At 47.0% G+C, this 20,216-nt stretch overlaps 1 protein-coding gene across 1 annotated transcript; it reads right to left on the bottom strand.

Moving 5' to 3' along the window:
- Nucleotides 1-18,484: 18,484 nt before the first annotated feature.
- LOC135891038 (olfactory receptor 52R1-like) lies at nt 18,485-19,483 on the bottom strand. Its single transcript, XM_065418530.1, has one exon. It carries the CDS (start codon nt 19,481-19,483, stop codon nt 18,485-18,487), a length of 999 nt encoding a protein of 332 aa, XP_065274602.1.
- Between the last annotated feature and the right edge of the window lie 733 nt (nt 19,484-20,216).

The raw sequence follows: 20,216 nt of genomic DNA, 5'->3' as shown, positions 1-20,216 counted from the left end.
GTACGGTACGTTCCCCTGACTTCCTGTATGTGCCCAGGGTCTAGGATGGAGAGAAAATGTTAATATGAGATACTTCATGCACTACTGGAGGCTGTTCTCATGGATGAAACAGATTGGTCGCTCTTCACACACTGAAAAATGACATTTTCATTATTCAGATGAATGAATTAAGAACACCTGACCCTCCTAACGCCAATTCCATATTTTTTGGTGCTCCCTGTGTCAATAATTCCTACACGTCATGGTGTGGGAAATCTTAGGAGGCACCAACAGGAAAGACGAGTGTATACTGGTTATCTCTTATTGTTCTCAAGGCCTTGTCTACACTACCAAGTTTTTTCACCAAAAGGCAAGATTTGGTGATTAACTAGTGGAGGTGTAAAGACTACACAGCCACCTTCGATGATGGAACTCCTCAGTTTCACTGACGTAATAAAGGCACCTTGACGAGACATGTAAGGCTTTTTACGCAAAATTTTCGTTGCCGAAGTGCCAGTGTAGACACCGTGCTTGATTTTATCACTGTAATTGGCCCATTGCTTTTCTCCCACACCTAAGGTCCCCTACCCATGGGAACACTCACCATGCTTCCAGTGTTTGCTGGCATGTGTGCTTCTCAAGGTTCAGCTGGAAAGTGACTGGTGTGTTACCAGCAGTGTATTTTAATGTAGTTTTTCAATGCTGTACATCTAGTTAACAATAATGCTTCTCTTTATTGCTTCTTGTGCTTCTCCAGATATGTCCTTGAAAGGAGACACCCCGTCCACTCCAGCCGAGCATCTCTGCCAGATAAGAAAGTGCCCAAGATGGAGCAAGGAAGATATGTTCTGGGAGGTGCTGCAGTACTCTGCTGCAGACAAGACGGAATGCAGGCAGTGGAGGGAAAGCGACAAACAGGAAAGAAAAGAAAATGAGGCATACACTAGGGATGCAATCGAGAGGCTGATAAAAGTATTGGAGCGGCAAACCAACATGCTGCAGTCCCTCTTGATGCTCCAGACTGAGCAGATGGGTGTCCTCCCTCCCCTTCAGCACATTCAGAACTCTTTCCCATGTCCTCCCCAAACTCCACCCACACATTCCTTTCCAATTTCTGGGACTCCTCACTTTACCGTTCACTCCATCTCCACAGACACCTTTTCAAATGAAAACTGGACTTACGTTCAGCTGTGTGTATGCATGGTATTGTGGGTTTTTTGGCATTAAAAGCAGTTATTTGACTATTAATCAGTCTTTATTTGTTTCCGTTGAAGTTATGATAGCAGAAAGCAAAGTAGCAGGCAGTTTGATCATTTCCTTACATTGAACCCTGGGCCTGAACAATCACAACTGCTTCCTAGCCTACCAAAACTGGACTTCATTATGCATTACAATCCCATGCATAGCAATAAACATTACTCATTCTCATTTTCACAGTGTTGCCGCAAAGCCTTCCTGATTCGAATTGCCCCCCATTGTGCCCCTATAACAGCCTTGGTATCTGGCTGCTCAAAATCAGCAACCACGTGTTCTGTCCGAGCAGTGCACCACTGAGCAACTTTTCGCCCTTACCTTCACAAATATTATACAAGGTGGAACACATGGCTACGACCATGGGAATATTTTCCTCATTGAGGTCTAACCTTTCAGAAAGGAATCGCCAGCACGCTTTTAATCTGCCAAATGCACATTCTACGGTCATCCTGCTCCTACTCAGCCTATTGTTGAAATGCTCCTTATTGCTATCCAGGTTTCCCATGTATGGCTTCATGAGCCCTGGCATTGAGGGGTATGCCAGGTCTCCCAGGATTATTATGAGCATTCGACATCCCCTGTGGGGATCTTCTGGTCTGGAAAGAAAGTCCCTGCTTTCAGCTTTCTGTAAAGGCCGGTGTTCCTAAAGATTCATGCGTCATTCACTTTCCTGGGTCACCCTGCACTGATGTCAATGAAACGCCCACAGTGATCCACCGTGGAGAAGTACCCCTTCCGATTGATATATTTCATCAAAAGGCATCCGGTGGCAAAATTGGAATATGCGTGCTATCTATCGCCCCTCCACAGTTGGGGAAACCCATTTCTGCAAAGCCATCCACAATATCACGCACGTTGCCAAGAGTTACGGTCTTGCACAGAAGGATGTGATTAATGGCCCTGAACACTTGCATTAATGCAGCCCCAACGGTCGACCTCCCAACTCCAAAGTGATTTGCGACCGACCAGTAGCAGCCTGGAGTCGCCAGCTTCCACAATGTGATCGCCAAGCGCTTCTCCACTGACAGCGCAGCTCTCATTTGGGTGTCCTTGCGCCACAGGGCTGGTGGGAGCTCAGTACACCATTCCAGGAAGGTGGCTTTCCACATCCAAAAGTTCTGCAGCCACTGCCGGTCATCTCAGACCTGCATAACGATGCGATTCCACCACTCAGTGCTAGTTTCTCGAGCCCAAAAGCGATGTTCCACCATGCTCAGCTCTTCTGTGAATCCCAAAAGCAATCTAATGCTGCTGTTATTCATGTCAGACACCACGTCAGGCAACTGTGACTCCCGCTGCCTTCAAAACTTCAAGATTGATTCCATTGCCATTCGTGATGTGCTACTGACAGCTGGCAGAGCAGTGCGGGATCCGTTCCTGCAGATAGAGGTGGTGGGCTGAGCAGAAAACAAGGGACGTTGAAAAATGCTGCAAACTGGAGATGGAAGCACATGGAATGCTGGGACGGAAAGCAATGCATCATGGGACATTGAGCCCGGAGCCATGATGTGCCATGATCCACTCTGCCTTCCCACAACACCTATGAGCACAAGATGCAGACCTGAACTGTGGGATAGTTACCCACAGTGCATTAGTCTCACTGTTGCTGCAATGGTCCCGCGTGTTGATGTGCTATGCCAAAAGAGAAAGACAGTGTGAACATGCAACAACAGTTTTCTTTAAAGGCTTTTTGGTCATTGATTAAACTTTCAGTGAAAAAAATCTTCCAATGTAGACATAGCCTTAATGCAATGAAAGCCAGGCTACAGAGCCATGCTGTAGGGAGTCTCCATTCACCTAGTTACTGAAAATCTGAGAGTGGGGGGGGAAAAACCTTTGCCAAGACATGTGCCGGAGGAAACATCCCAACTAGAACACACCTCAGGGAAGAGTCTTGGATGTCACTGATAGCAGCTCCATGGAAACACCTGCTCATTTGCAGTAGTGGCCTCAACAAAGACAATGTTCTAGTGCCTAAGGAATGGGATGGAGAATTTCCTGCTCTGGAGATGCGCTCAGTTTTGGTCACTCAGCCTCTATAAAGGATATAGCCGATAGAAATGGGTTTTCTGAGACAGGCTATGAGAATGGGGGAGGCTGCCATATGCGGACAGACTGAAAAGTCTGGGACTGTTTAGTGTAGAGAAGAGACAAATAAGGGGGCATAGTATAGAGGAGAACAAAATAAAAGAATGGAACTGATTACATTAAAATGAACAAACAGAGAACAGTTCCCAACCAGTAATAGCTATCTACAGATACCCTTCAAAAGGGCTAATTCCCCAAAGCTGAGGCAAATTATCAGCAAAACTGATTGGGAGGAAAAATTTAGACAGAAAAATGGGAATGAAAAATGGGAGTTCTTTAAGAAGAGTTTATTAACGAGCTAAAAAGCCATGATTCCACAATCAAGGAAGTGGAACTTTGGTTAAAAACCCAGTTCAGTAGGAAAGTGAAGGCAGGAATTAAGGGGGGTAAAGCAACATATAACAAATGGGAAAAAGGGAAAATAATTGGCAAGCAATACAAATAGGAAGTTATGAAAATTGATACAGGACGTTACAGACATCAGGGGAAATCCATGCTTTGCAGGGCTAAGGAGAACAAAAAGGAGGTTATTAAGTATATTAAGAACAAAAGAAATCCTAGAAAAGGTAAAGGCTAATACCTAGAGGGAGAAAGGAAACTTGTTAATCTTGCAGAAAAGGTCGATGTGTTCAAGAACTATTTTTGTTCTGCATTTGGAAAGAAGCAGTATGAGGTACTCATATCATATGTGGTAATGAAACCCTTTCCAGTCTATTAGCAGTCAAGGAGCATGTTAACCAATATCTAGAGTAGAATCTTAGAATTACAAACACCAGAGTTACGAACTGACCGATCAACCACACATCTCATTCGATTTAGTAGGGAAAAACATTCAATTAAAAAAATGAACACTATACAATATCAGTAGATTTTGTTAAATGTTAAATGGACTAAAAGCTGGCTATCTGACAGATCTCAGAAAGCAGTTGTCAATGGGCCATTGTCAGTAAATGGGGGTGTTTCTAGTGGGGTTCTGCAGGGATCAATCCTAGGCCAGATGCTATTCAATATTTTCATCAATGATCTGGAAGCAAATAGAAAATTGTTGCAAGTAAAATTTGCGGATGACCCCAAGATTGGCAGAGTGGTTACAATGAGGCGGCCAGGGCAGGCATAACTACTCATCTGGAGCATTTGTTGAGCTGGGCCCATCCAAACAAAATGGTTTAATACAGTCAAATGTAAAGTGGTCTGCTCGGAACAGGGAATGCAGGCCCCACCCCCAGGCTAGGGCACTGTATTATGGAACACGAGGACCCTGAAAACGATTTAGGGGTCATTGTGGACAACTAACTCATCGTAAGTTCCCAGTGTGATGCTGTGGCCAAAAGGGCTAATGCGATCCTTGGATGCATAATCAGGGGAGTAGTGCATTGGAGCAGGGGAAGGATTTTACCTCTGCACGTTGTGTTGATGAAACCGACTGCGTCAAGTTCTGGTGTCCACATTTCAAAAAGGATGTTGAAATATTGGACAGGGTGCAGAAAAAAACACAAAAATGATTGGAGACTGGAGAAGATGCCTGACACAGAGAGAGATTTAAAGAGCTTCATCTATTTATCTCCTCAAAAAGACAATCAAGCAGAGACTTCCATGGGGAGAAAACCAAGGGTGCTAATGGGCTCTGTAATCTAGTTTAGAAAGGCAGAGGAAGAGCCAATGGCTGGAAGCTGAAGCCAGACAAATTCCAATCAGGTATAAGGGCCAAATGATTAGTACTCAGGGTGATTAACCGGTGGGAAAAACTGGAAAGGGAAGTGGTGGATTCTCCAACTCCCCATGTCTGCAGATCCAGACTGGATGCTTTTGTGGAAGATCTGCTTGAGGGCTTGTCTACACTTAAAACACTACAGCAGCGCTGCAAAGCGCTTAAGTATAGACACTACTTATATGGATGACAGTGGTTCTCCCGTCAGCGTAGGTAATTCACCTCCCCGAGAGGTGGTAGCAAGGTCGATAGAAGAATTGTTCCATCGACCTCATGCTGTTTACATCGGGGTTAGGTTGATATAGCGACAGCTCTCAGGGGTGTGGATTCTTTTGCTGTTGGAAAAAAAGGAAATGCAATTTTGGGTTGCATTAACAGAGGCATAGTGTGCAAGTCATGGTAAGTGATAGTACCGCTCTTCTCAGCGCTGTTTAGGTCTCAGCTGGAGTGCTGTGTGCAATATTGGTCACCGCTGTGTGGAAAAGATGTAGAGAAAATGGAAAGGATCCAGAGGTGAGTGAAAAAGATGATCCAAGGAATGGAATGCAAACCATATTTTAGCCGGCATTTCGGCAGCGATACCTCTGGATGACACTGCTTGTAGGCTGCATTTTGGCGGTGACGCCTATTGACGTTGCCACTTGACAGCGGCATTTCGGCGGCTGCTCCTCCGCTGCCACTGTCCTCCGTGGCTCGACCTCTGGCGCCCGCCAGACGAAAAAGGTTGGGGACCACTGCCTTAGAGTATCATAGTGAGAGAAGGCCTATAAACGGGCAGACTGATTTTAATTCTTCTTTTGTACCTCTATAACTAGCTAAATGATAAGAATACACCTAAATTCTTAAAGTATAGGCCTTTGCAGACAGTCCTGAATATCTATATCCTAACAGCTGTCTGACACCTTCAATTAGGAGACGTCATTTTCAGTTGCTTATAAGTTTGCCAAACTTTAACCGTTTGCACTGAAATTTCCTGCACTGGGTGTCTGCTTCTGGCTGAATTGTTTTTTGAAACTTTCAGGCATAACAGTTCAGCCAAATTCTCGAATGAAGCCAGGAGAAAAGATGTCATGCCCATGTTGAAAAATTCATATAATTATTCCAGTGAGGAGCCCTATCACCGCCATGCTTTCTATCAGAAAGTCAGGTGAGAGCCCCCCCCCCCCCCCCCCCGTTAACAGCGAGAGCCCTGAAATGCAAGAGGAGGAGGTGAGAGTCCCTGTGCATTAACTCACACACAGCTGGCTCCTGAGGTCTTTACTCAGTTCTTACTCCAAGGGGAGTTTTGCCTCAATGGAACCTGAGAAAATATGGGCCACAGCCTCAGAATTTTACCTTGTATTGTCCATCTACTATCACCTTTCAACCTGAAGGATCCCCTGTGCCACTGAATTGCAGCCACCTTGGGGTTGGAGGCCATCAGCCAGGGGCAGAGCAAGGAGGGACATTTTGGCCAGTGATATCGGAGCAAACACATCCCCTCTGGCAAGGGCCCTGGCATGTTTAATGGCTGCGCAGAGTGGAAAGGACCACAGACCTATTCTCTATCCCATCACTCTCTCCTTGCACTGGGTTTGTCGAGCAGGTAAGCTCCTCAGCAAGAGATGGTGTCCGGGTTCCTTCCCCACTCTGAACTCTGGGGTACAGATGTGGGGACCCGCATGAAAGACCCCCTAAGTTTATTTTTACTAGCTTCAGTTAAAAACTTTCCCCAGGCACAAATTCCACCTTGAACAGTATGCTGCCACCACCAATTGATTTAAACAAACATTCAGGGAGGGCCACTTGAGCCCTACCTTCCCCAAATATCCCCCCAAACCCCTACACCCCCTTTCCTGGGGAGGCTTGAGAATAATATCCTCACCAATTGGTACAGGTGAACATAGACCCAAACCCTAGGATCTTAAGAACAATGAAAAATCATTCAGGTTCTTAAAAGAAGAATTTTAATTAAAGAAAAGGTAAAAGAATCACCCCTGTAAAATAAGGATGGTAAGTACTTTACAGAATAACAAAAGACTCAAGTACACAGAGGATTTCCCCTCTAGGCAAAACCTTAAAGTTACAAAAACAGGGATAAACCTCCCTCTTAGCACAGGGAAAATTCACAAGCGAAAACAAAAGGTAATCTAATGCATTTCTTTTCTTCTATTACTAACTATTTCTGCAAGACTAGATGCTTAGTTCAGATATATTTTCCCCTGCCCTGTTTCCTGGCTGGCTCCGAGAGACACAGACAGAAACACTTCTCCCCTTATTGGTCCTTTTGGTCAGGTGCCACCTAGGTTATCTGAGCTTCTTAACCCTTTACAGGTAAAAGAGGAATCAACCCTTTACAGGGTAAAGAGGGATTTTATGCTACCCTTAGCTGTATGCTTATGACAGATGGGTACCTGTGAATTTGGAGACAGGCGTGTCTTCTCTGGGAATCCCCCACAGGCAGCCGTTTCCCACACCTCTCTCACCCCAGCATCTGCAGCAGCATCCCACACTGAGAGCCGACACAGGGGTGTGCACCATTTGTAATATAGCTGTGTGCAGTCCCACAGAGGTTCACTCAGTCTCTAGGGGAGAAGCAGCATCTGAATGGAAACAGGCTGGAGACCAGAGACACTCTAGCCAATGTCTCTCTTTCAGTGTCTGCACTTCTGTGCTATTTATCCAGCTTTAGGAGTAAACAGTAATTAAGGGACCTTCCCAAAGGGAGATGAGAACCCTTGGGCTCTCCGCTGAGTCAGAGAGGAATTGACTGCTCTGTACATTTGTGTATAGTTAAAAAGTAGTTGATTAGTAAGAAAACTAGGCATAATAGTCTGATACCCTGTAAATACCCAGTATTAATAGGTAGATAGTAGACAGAAAGATCTGGAGAAAGGTGACTGAGGGGAGACACAAACACTTTCTGCAGGCACACGGGGCTATCGCTAAGGGATCAGAAGTCAGTAATTCTCATCAGTAACTATTATCATATTGTTTAGCACCTTTCAATGATGGATCTTCAAAACAACTGGAAAAGGAAAGTCACTATGAACATATCGTCATTAACTGATAGGTAAACTGAGGGAAAGGGAGACGTGACCTGGTGAAGGTCACACAGAGAATGACAGACAGAACCCAGGAGTCCTGATTTCCCTGCTGTAACCACGGTCTCTTCATTAGTAACTGAGTGCATGACAAGAAGGAAATGGAGTCACGGTCTAGCAGGGCTTGTTCGTTAGGTGGATGTGACAGACTTGTTCAGGATGCAACCTGGAACGGGGGTACCGCTGAGCCCTCTGGCATACCAACCTGGGCTCCCCCTCACACTGTGAGGCTGTGACAAGCTGCAGTCCAGTCCAGGTTTTGCACTTCCACAGCCAGACACAGCCAGGGACGCACCCAGCTGCAGTTACATGAATGCATTTACTAGGCACTCATGAGCCAACAATAGAGAGGCTCCAGCCAATTCCCCCGCCCCCCAGCTCCCCAGCCTAGGACCCCAAAGCTGTACCGTCTTACCCTGGTCAGAAGCCAGGCGAGTGTAAGTTTTTACCCAGTCTTCCCCTCCATCCATGTGGAGAGGACAATGCACCAGCCCCTGTTCCTGAGCAGGTTTCCCTTTTGCATTTCAAACAACACACTGTATTAGGTAAAAAAATATAAAACCGATTTATTAACTACAGAAGAATAGATTTTAAGTGATTATAAGGAATAAATGTACAGATCAAAGTAGATTGCCAAAGAAATAAAGCAAAATGACTATCTGAGTTCTAGAAACTAGACAGGATTTGAACTGTGCAGTGTGTCACCCTGATGGTACAAACAGTCCACCTGCCTTTTCATACACAGGCTAGAAATCCCTTCAGCCTGGGACCAAATCCCCGGTTCGGTCCTTGTCCCAAAGGTTTATCCAGGTGTTGAGTTATGGGTGGGAGTGAGGCCAAGTGATTTTGTTACTTCCACCTTTTATGGCTTCTTCCATGTGGAGGTAACTTCATTTTTCCAAGCAAAAGCCCCCAGTACAGTTAGTGGAAAAGTACAGGCACAAATCCAGTGTCACATGAGCTGGTCACATGCCCTCGCACGCTTTCAGAACTTTAGGTACAAAAATGATACATGCATACAAAGAGGGTAATCATATTCAGCAAATCATAACTTTTTGATTGATACCTTACATGACATACTTTGTATAAAATATATCATAATCATATCATCTTGGTAAATATGGGAGTGCCAGGGAGTTGCTTTGGGGCGCAGAATGTCACATCTCCCCACTTAGTTTACTGCAGGAGTGTTAGTCACTGACTAATTTGGAGGGAGTGTGCACAAGGCCTTAGAATCATAGAATCATAGAATATCAGGGTTGGAAGGGACCTCAGGAGGTCGTCTAGTCCAACGTCCTGCTCAAAGCAGGACCAATTCCCAACTAAATCATCCCAGTCAGGGCTTTGTCAAGCCTGACCTTAAAAACCTCCAAGGAAGAAGATTCTCCCACCTCCCTAGGTAACCCATTCCGGTGCTTCACCACCCTCCTAATGAAAAAGTTTTTCCTAATATCCAACCTAAACCTCTCCCACTGCAACTTGAGACCGTTACTCCTTGTTCTGTCCTCTGGTACCACTGAGAACAGTCTAGATCCATCCGCTTTGGAACCCCCTTTCAGGTAGTTGAAAGCAGCTATCAAATCCCCCCTCATTCTTCTCTTCCGCAGACTAAACAAACCCAGTTCCCTCAGCCTCTCCTCATAAGTCATGTGCTCCAACCCCCTAATCATTTTTGTTGCCCTCTGCTGGTCTCTTTCCAATTTTTCCACATCCTTCTTGTAGTGTGGGACCCCAAACTGGACACAGTACTCCAGATGAGGCCTCACCAATGTCGAATAGAGGGGAATGATCATGTCCCTCGATCTGCTGGCAATGCCCCTACTTATACAGCCCAAAATGCCGTTAGCCTTCTTGGCAACAAGAGCACACTGTTGACTCATATCCAGCTTCTCGTCCACTGTAACCCCTAGGTACTTTTCTGCAGAACTGCTTCCTAGCCATTCGGTCCCTAGTCTGTAACAGTGAATGGGATTCTTCCGTCCTAAGTGCAGGACTCTGCACTTGTCCTTGTTGAACCTCATTAGGTTTCTTTTGGCCCATCCTCCAATTTGTCTAGGTCCCTCTGTATCCTATCCCTACCTTCCAGCGTATCTACCTCTCCTCCCACTTTGGTGTCATCTGCAAACTTGCTGAGAGTGCAGTCCACGCCATCCTCCAGATCATTAATGAAGATATTGAACAAAACCGACCCCAGGACCGACCCTTGGGGCACTCCACTTCATACCGGCTGCCAACTAGACATGGAGCCATTGATCACTACCCACTGGGGCCGACGATCTAGCCAGATTTCTATCCACCTTATAGTCCATTCATCCAGCCCATACTTCTTTAACTTGCCGGCAAGAATGCTGTGGGAGACCGTATCAAATGCTTTGCTAAAGTCAAGGAATAACACATCCACTGCTTTCCCCTCATCCACAGAGCCAGTTATCTCATCATAGAAGGCAATTAGGTTAGTCAGGAATGACTTGCCCTTGGTGAATCCATGCTGACTGTTCCTGATCACTTTCCTCTCCTCTAAGTGCTTCAGAATTGATTCCTTGAGGTCCTGCTCCATGATTTTTCCAGGGACTGAGGTGAGGCTGACTGGCCTGTAGTTCCCCGGATTCTCCTTCTTCCCTTTTTTAAAGATGGGCACTACATTAGCCTTTTTCCAGTCATCCGGGACCTCCCCCGATCGCCATGAGTTTTCAAAGATAATGGCCAATGGCTCTGCAATCTCATCCACCGACTCCTTTAGCACCCTCAGATGCAGCGCTTCCGGCCCCATGGACCTGTGCTCATCCAGTTTTTCTAAATAGTCCCGAACCATTTCTTTGTCCACAGAGGGCTGGTCACCTACTCCCCATACTGTGCTGCCCAGTGCAGCAGTCTGGGAGCTGACCTTGTTTGTGAAGACAGAGGCAAAAAAAGCATTGAGTACATTAGCTTTTTCCACATCCTCGGTCACTAGGTTGCCTCCCTCATTCAGTAAGGGGCCCACACTTTCCTTGACTTTCTTCTTGTTGCTAACATGCCTGAAGAAACCCTTCTTGTTACTCTTAACATCTCTTGCTAGCTGCAACTCCAAGTGTGATTTGGCCTTCCTGATTTCACTCTTGCATGCCTGAGCAATATTTTTATACTCCTCCCTGGTCATTTGTCCAATCTTCCACTTCTTGTAAGCTTCTTTTTTGCGTTTAAGATCAGCAAGGATTTCACTGTTTAGCCAAGCTGGTCGCCTGCCATATTTACTATTCTTTCTGCACATCGGGATGGTTTTTTCCGGCAACCTCAATAAGGATTCTTTAAAATACAGCCAGCTCTCCTGGACTCTTTCCCCCTCATGTTATTCTCCCAGGGGATCCTGCCCATCAGTTCCCTGAGGGAGTCAAATCCTGCTTTTCTGAAGTCCAGGGTCCGTATTCTGCTGCTCTCCTTTTTTCCTTGTGTCAGGATCCTGAACTCGACCATCTCATGGTCACTGCCTCCCAGGTTCCCATCCACTTTTGCTTCCCCTACTAATTCTTCCTGGTTTGTGAGCAGCTGGGCTAGAAGAGCTCTGCCCCTAGTTGGTTCCTCCAGCACTTGCCCCAGGAAATTGTCCCCTACACTTTCCAAAAACTTCCTGGATTATCTGTGCACCGCTGTATTGCTCTCCCAGCAGATATTGGGGTGATTAAAGTCTCCCATGAGAACCAAGGCCCGCGATTTAGTAACTTCTGCTAGTTGCCAGAAGAAAGCCTTGTCCACCTTATCCCCCTGGTCTGGTGGTCTATAGCAGACTCCCACCATGACATCCCCCTTGTTGCTCACACTTCTAAACTTAATCCAGAGACTCTCTGGTTTTTCTGCAGTTTCTTAAACTTTGGAACATACAACACCTAAGTGTTGCAAACATTGTAGTGTTCTCCACATGTGTTTTTATAAAGTTCTGTGTGCCTTCTCTGGGTCACTAGAAAACCTCTCTTTGTATTTGTGCAGCACTGTCAACCATTGTGCTTTTCCAGCTGGTGATAACTCAATACAGATATTCATCAATGCCATACAGTGGTGTGCCTCAGTTTCCCCTTCCACACAGAAGACCAGAATTATTATGGTTTCCCTACTGTGACAAGCTTTGAGCCTGTTTACAGGTGATAGCTGAGAAGCAGTATCCCCATAGGGCTTCTTGTTTACTATTTGTAGCATGTCCGAAAGCTTTTCCCTAAAATCATGCATGTTACACCTTTTCATACGATTTACCATCAGTACCAAATCCTTTGTTATAAGATTTCCCATTAGCAACAGACAGTGCATCATGAGATTTAATAATAACACCAAATCTTTTACCACAGGTAGGTGTTTTCAAGTATTTTTTTTATACCACGCCTTCTGCTTGGACAGTTTGATTTGTTCAATACCCATTGTGTCTTTCAACTCCTCCCTGAACCTTAACATGTGTTTAGTTACTGGGTTTCCTTTCCCCTCAATATCCCATTGCAACGAGGGGGCCTTTGGCGGGACACTACTGAGAGTATCAATTGAGGACAAATTGCTTAGAGCAGGGCAGTCACAGCCCAAGCCTGGGGGTCCTTTACTTTTAAGGCACGCCAAACCAGCCAAACAGAGAGGACTTTGGTTTTACCCCACTGGCTAACCAGAAGTAATACAAACAATTCCCTCATATACTCCAATTCCCTTGTATCACCACCAGCACCACTCCTTATGGGGATGAATGGTTATGAAAAGCAATACCCCAGTAAAAGAAAATGGCTCTCCCCATCCCAAAGGACCAAGCCTCAGACCCAGGTCAATATACAAATTAGATCTTACTCACAAATTACTATGTTGTGAATCCTTTAAAATCTAAAATCTACAGGTTTATTTATAAAAAGAAAGAAATATAGATGAGAGTTAAAATTGGTTAAATGGAATCAAATACATACAACAATTGCAAAGTTCTTAGTTCAGGCTTGTTTCAGGCTTGATGGGATTACTGCTGATTTAAATCAATCAAGTCTCTGGAGTACAAACATCCCAGCCTGGATGGGTCGTTCAGTCCTTTGCTCAGAGCTTCAGTTTCAAGCACAGTTCCTCCAGAGGTCAGAAGCAAGATTGAAGACAAAGTGGAGGGGATTCCAGGGCCTTTTATATCCTCTGCCATGTGGAAAATCACAGCAGCAAGATGGAGTTTGGAGTCACATGGGCAAGTCACATGTCTATGCATGACTCAGTTTGCAGGCGGCAGCCATTTCTCGCATGCTATCTTGAACGTTCCCAGAAAGGCTCCTCAGATGTGGATTGGAGTCTCCCAAGGTCAATTGTCAGTTAAGTGTGTCTTCATTGCTCACTTACTCAGAATAGCCAATATTCATATATGCAACTACAAAAATGATACACACATACAGACAGCATAATCATAACCAGCAAATTACAACCTTTTCATAGACACCTGACTCGACCTTCTTTGTACAAAATTTGGTACCACTATAGGACCTTGGTTGCAACGATGATCTGTATGGTCACAGTTAATGTCAATAACATCACACCCCTTCAGTACGGATCTCAGTCTAAGGCGATCTTTGGGGTCTTGGTATGCCGAGGTCTGATGACGTAAGGATGTAAGTGGGCTTTACATGTTTCACAACCCCAGGGTTATGCCCTTGGAAATAATCCACCCCTCCTTGGACTTTCCTTGTGATCCCCACTCCCAGCACTGGGATCTTCCCCTCCCCTCTCCTAGAGGTTTGTGATTTGTGTTCTGTGGGCCAAGAGCTGTGTCTTTTCACATCTGCTTTCTATGTCTTCCCAACCCAGGGAATTTCCTCCTCCCCTCTGTCAGTTAGCTCATTAGCATTTCCACAGACAACCATTGATTCAGTTGGACCTGCATCCTGTCTGAAAGAGACAGAGTTAGTTTTTACAAGCGTGTCAGGAACAAAGTCCTCAATAATCGGGAGCTGGATTGGGGTACCCTCCGTCACCCCATCTCTATCCCCGAGAGGTCAGTTGTGTGACTGCTCCCCTCTGGCAGGTCATTTACACAGTTCCCTCTCGAAGCCTGAGCCACAGGTTGGGTGCCTGGGAGCACAAATGCTGAATCTTCAATTCTGTCCTGGGCATCCTCCCCCATGTGATCAGTGAGGAGACATTCCTATACCCCCACTATTCCTCCCCCAGTTTCCCTCTCTGGGTCCCCCTCTAGGACACATACCCCGATGCTCTCTAGAGTGGGAACTATCCTCTCATCAGCTGGGAATGGCTCACAGCTAACAGTCTGGACACTTGTCTCAGTGGCAGGCTCCACACCCCCCACCCTTCCTGAGGTGGTGTTGCCTCCTGCTGCAGTGTTGGGAAGGTCTGGACTCAATGACCTTTCAAGGTCCCTTCCAGTTCTAGGAGATGGGATATGTCCATTAAAAATGGATCTCAATTTTTGATGGGATGGTGGGGTAGTAACTAACTGTCCCATGGACACATGTTATCCCCGTATGTTTAGCCTGCAGCAGTTGACTAGGCTTCACGAGCTTCCCTGAGATAAGCGTGATAGCACTCCCCGAATCAACCAGTGCTGTGGTCCCTACCCCATTTAGTTTCACTGGTCTGGTATACATATGTGGGGTTAGTGAGACCCCACAAGGTGGATTAGGGAGCATGGATCTGCCCAGTTCCCCAGGTTACACTGCATAGGCTCCTCAGCATTGGGACACTGTGCAGCTATGTGTCCCCACTCCCCGCAGGCATAACATCTGTATGGAGCCCTAGGCGTTCCCCGGTCTCTTGGTTTGGGCAGTCTAACATCACGATCCTCTTCTCCCTCAGTGCTCCGACTCTTTGTGGCCTCTGATGGGCCTTCAGCCTCTCTCTTTTTCCATCTGGGCCCTCCTGGTGGCCCAGTCACCTGAACTATAGGGCTTGGTGCTGCTAGTTTAACCCGGGGTGCCTCTTCCTTAACTGGTCGGGTCAGCTCCCTCGCTGTTCTTCGCCTCTCTACCAGGGCGACAACCTCGTCATAGGTGGAGGGTTGGTTCTGGCTTACCCAGGCACGAAGGTCTGGTGGTAGTCCCCTCATGTATCGGTCGATGACCAGAACCGCTAGTATCTCTTCTGGACTCCAGGACTCTGTTTGCAACCACTTTCATGCGAGACGGATGAGGTCATACAATTGGGACCGCGGGGTTTTGTCTTCCTGGTACCTCCAACCGTGATACTGCTGGGCCCGCACTGCTGTCATTACCCCAGATCTGGCCAGGATCTCTGCTTTCAGCTGGGGGTAGTCTGCCGCAGTCTCTTCAGGCAGATCATGATAGGCCTTCTGGGCCTCCCCAAACAGGAATGGGGCAAGGATGCCAGCCCACTGATCTCGAGGCCAGGCCTCCCGTAGGGCTGTCCTCTCAAAGGCCAGAAGGTATGCCTCTACATCATCCTCCCATGTCATTTTCTGCAGCCAATGGCTGGCCCGTATGAGCCGCGTTCCATCATGGCCGCGATTCAGCTCTGTAAGGGACTTTACCTGGTTTTCCAGTTCCCGCAACATAGCTCGGTCTTGAGCAGCCTGGTCCATCAGCAGGCAATTAGTCTCTTGATGCAGCCGCACTGCCTCCTGTTGGGTGGCTGCCTGGACATGGGTAGCTTCCTGCTGGGCCACCGTAGCTTGTATCAGTACCCGCACTACGTCATCCATTGTGGTGAAAAAAAAATAAACCCTCTCCCTTTTTTTTGTTTTGTTGTTGTTGTTGTTGTTGTTTTTAATCACCCTCCTTCTTCCGCCATGCTGTGCACCCCAAGATCCAACTCCTGACACCAGTGTGCCAAAGTTCCTCCTCTATCTTGGTGGGTCCTGCGCTTATTGGCGGATTTTCTTGCCTCAGAGATTCAGCATGTGGGTTGGGGAACAGCCCAGAGACCTTCCCCTCTGGAAGAACCCACAGTCCAGGTCAATTGGGAGGTTTGGGGGGAACCCGGGCCCGCCCTCTACTCCGGGTTCCAGCTCAGGGCCCTGTGGACTGCAGCTGTCTATAGTGCCTCCTGTAACAGCTGCATGACAGCTACAACTCCCTGGGCTACTTCCCCATGGCCTCCTCTAAACACCTTCCTTATTTTCACCACAGGACCTTCCTCCTGGTGTCTGATAACGCTTGTGCTCCTCAGGCCTCCAGCAGCACACCCTCTCACTCTCAGCTCCTTGCATCTCTTGCTCCCAGATCCTCACACTCGCACCACAAACTGAAGTGAGCTCCTTTTAAAACCCAGATGCCCTGATTAGCCTGCCTTAATTGATTCTAGAAGCTTCTTTCTTAATTGGCTCCAGGTGTCCTAATTAGCCTGCCTGCCTTAACTGGTTCTAGCAGGTTCCTGATTACTCTAGTGCAGCCCCTGCTCTGGTCACTGAGGGAACAGAAAACTACTCATCCAGTGGCCAGTATATTTGTCCTCTACCAGACTCCTGTACCCCACTGGTCTGGGTCTGTCACACTGTGTATATATAGGAAATAGGTAATTCTACTTCAAAGCAATTATTCTTCATTATCATAGCCTGCCAGTGGTCTATGAAAGAACACTTGGGTCCTGATCCTGTCATCTCAAATCTGATTAAGGTTCATCGGGGGAAGCACAAGTCTCAAGTCTGAGGTCTCCAGTTCCATTCTGGATCACCCTGATATTGGACATTGGACTGCAACCTAAGGATTAATTCTGAAATAACTCTTTGCAACTCTAAAGGTCACCATCTCTACCTTGAAACTGACTTAAGCTTTCTATTCATATCTCTACATATAATGATGTCCGATTACTTCAGGGTGGAGGGAGGCATTGAGTCATTAACTGGGGCTGCCTCCTACCCACAGGCAGGCTCCTTGTCAGGCTGCAGCAGCTCCTGTCCCAGCCCCAGAGCAGAGGGAGCCCAGCAGGGTGGGGAGGTGGAGATTGTGATGGGATGTACCCCCGGGGTGAAGCATGGAAGCTGTTGGAACCGCTGTGCCCCCAAACCATTCAGCTGGGTTGGCCTCTCCCCCTGCTCTGCTGGTGCCACACAGCCAGCCCCTCTGGGCCCTGTTATCACCCAACACGACAGCACGTGGCGCCACACACCCAACTAAGTTACCTGAGTACTTTACCTAAGCCACTCATGGACCAACAATGGAGGCATCAGCCAATTTCCCAGCTCGCCAGCCTTGCACCCCTACTGGAGCGTAAACCCAGATTTAGACCATCTTGCACTGCCCAGCGATTTGTACAGCGTAAACTCGTTAAATAGTCCTCTCCCCCCTCGATGGAGGGAAGATATTCATCATCCTTTGTTAACAGAGCTAAGATTCCCAAACACTTCACTGAAAAACACACTGGTTAAGATAATACGAGGTTTATTAACTACAGAAGGATAGATGTTAAGTGATTATAAGATACAACAACTGATCAAAACAGGTTACCTAGGAAATCAAACAAATTTGCAGTCTAAGACTTGTACACACTAGATAGGATTTGAATTAGCAATAGCTCACCCTGACTGATGATATAAGCAGGCTTACAGAGTCTTGAGGCACAGGCTGCATCTGCTTTGCAGCCTCGGTTCCCTCCCCCGTTCAAAGTCCTTGGTCTTCAAGAGCTTCTTGCAGGTGCTGAGTTGTGGGGGAGTGAAGACAAGTGATGATGTCACTCCCCATCTTTTATAGTTTCTTCCAGCTTGCTGGAAAGTCTGTGTATGTGATGTGGGTGGTCTTCCCTCATTGGCCAAACATTCTCCATTGTCTCCGTACTCCCTCCAAGTAGGTTTTCTTATACAGAGTTCCTGTGTCACTGGATTCCTCTCTGGATGGGTGTTGACAACAGCAATTAACACTGTCTGGCTACTCCTTTGACATACCTGAAAGGCTGGTTTTGGGTGTTTCCAGCCTCACATCGCACTTTGTAACACACACAGAGCAAGATTTCATAGCTTCACATAGATAACAACGTTTAGCAGATTAAGACTTTTACAATGATACATCACAGGGCCTAGTTTGTACAAAACATACCATTAATTACATCACCAGGGTAAATATGAGGTGCTTTGGGGTGCAGAGTGCCACAGGGATGATCCAGAGAGTGACGGGGTGGGGAGGAGAGGAGCGAGTGAGGGGCGGGGCCTTGAGGGGAAGAGGCAGAGCAGTTGCGGAACCTGGGGGAAGAGGCAGGGCAGAGAGGTGGGGCCTCAGGCTTACAGTTACCAGCAATTAGAATAGTGGCAACCCTATGAGTTGTATATAGACAGATTCCCCAGTTTGTCACGCTGACACAGCACAGTAAGGTCAGGAAAGGGTTTAAAGTCTCTTTGACTGGCCAGTCAGTGATTGAGGGATGAGGGCCCAGCACCATGTCACCAGCCAGCTCTGCATAGAGCTCGGTCTGAGAGCCAGAGCACCAGGAGAAAACTTTAGGTCCCTTTATGAGTAAAGAGCTGGAGCAGCCTATCCCAGATCTGTTGGGTCTTCGCCCCATAGATGATGGGGTTTAACATGGGGGGCACCAGGAGGTACATGTTTGCCATGAGAACGCGCAAATGCAGGGCCACATTGTGCCCAAACCGTTGTGTGAGGGTGGCGAAGAGATGTGGGATGTAAAAGGCTAAGATGACACAGAGGTGGGAGCCGCAGGTCCCAAAAGTCTTGAGCCGGGCGTCCTTTGTTGGGAGGCTGAAGATGGCCCTGAGGATCTGGGTATAGGACACGGCGATAAAAAACACATCCATACCGATCACCAAGAATGCCACAGAGAGGCTGAAGTAACTACTGAGTCTGATGTCGGCACAGGCCAGCTTCACCACAGCTATGTGCTCACAGTATGTGTTTGGAATCATGTTGGTTCTGCAATATGGCCACCTCCTCGCCAGGAAAGGATAGGGCAGTACAAGCATGACACCCCGCAGCACCACGGTCAGGCCAATTTTGGCAACCACAGGGTTTGTCAGGATGGTGGAATGTCTCAGGGGATCGCAGATGGCTACGTAGCGATCAAAAGCCATGGCCACAAGGATCCCAGACTCTATCACAAAGAAGCTGAGAATGAAGTACATCTGGGTGAGACAGGCACTGAAATTGATCTCCCTGGAATTGAACCAGAAGATGCTCAGCATTTTGGGCAGGATGGATGTAGACATGACCAGGTCGGTGACGGCCAGCATGCAGAGGAAATAGTACATGGGCCCATGGAGGGTCGGCTCCCTCTTCACGATGAACAGGATGGTGAAGTTCCCCAAGATGGCTATGATGTACATGGTGCAGAAGGGGATGGAGATCCAGACATGGGCTGCCTCCAGGCCAGGAATGCCCAGCAGGATGAAGGTGGTGGGGTTTGTGAACTTGGTTGAGTTGGAATCTGACATGGAGTAGAAGAGAAGGTGTCCAACGCTGAGGCAGAACAGTGTTTCCTGCATGTATCGTATGTTCCCCTGACTTCCTCTATGTGCCCAGGGTCTAGGATGATGTCGCAGGACAAATACCTGGATGGAGAGAAAATGTTAATATGAGACACTTCATGCACTACTGGAGGCTGTTCTCATGGATGAAACAGATTGGTCGCTCTTCACACACTGAAAAATGACATTTTCATTATTCAGATGAATGAATTAAGAACACCTGACCCTCCTAATGCCAATTCCATATTTTTTGGTGCTCCCTGTGTCAATAATTCCTACACGTCATGGTGTGGGAAATCTTAGGAGGCACCAACAGGAAAGACGAGTGTATACTGGTTATCTCTTATTGTTCTCAAGGCCTTGTCTACACTACCAAGTTTTTTCACCAAAAGGCAAGATTTGGTGATTAACTAGTGGAGGTGTAAAGACTACACAGCCACTTTCGATGATGGAACTCCTCAGTTTCACTGACGTAATAAAGGCACCTTGACGAGACATGTAAGGCTTTTTACGCAAAATTTACGTTGCCGAAGTGCCAGTGTAGACACCGTGCTTGATTTTAGCACTGTAATTGGCCCATTGCTTTTCTCCCACACCTAAGGTCCCCTACCCATGGGAACACTCACCATGCTTCCAGTGTTTGCTGGCATGTGTGCTTCTCAAGGTTCAGCTGGAAAGTGACTGGTGTGTTACCAGCAGTGTATTTTAATGTAGTTTTTCAATGCTGTACATCTAGTTAACAATAATGCTT

This window comes from Emys orbicularis, chromosome 1 (assembly GCF_028017835.1).
Source record: "Emys orbicularis isolate rEmyOrb1 chromosome 1, rEmyOrb1.hap1, whole genome shotgun sequence".
Lineage (NCBI taxonomy): Eukaryota > Metazoa > Chordata > Testudines > Emydidae > Emys > Emys orbicularis.
This window is presented reverse-complemented; position numbering and strand designations above follow the sequence as displayed.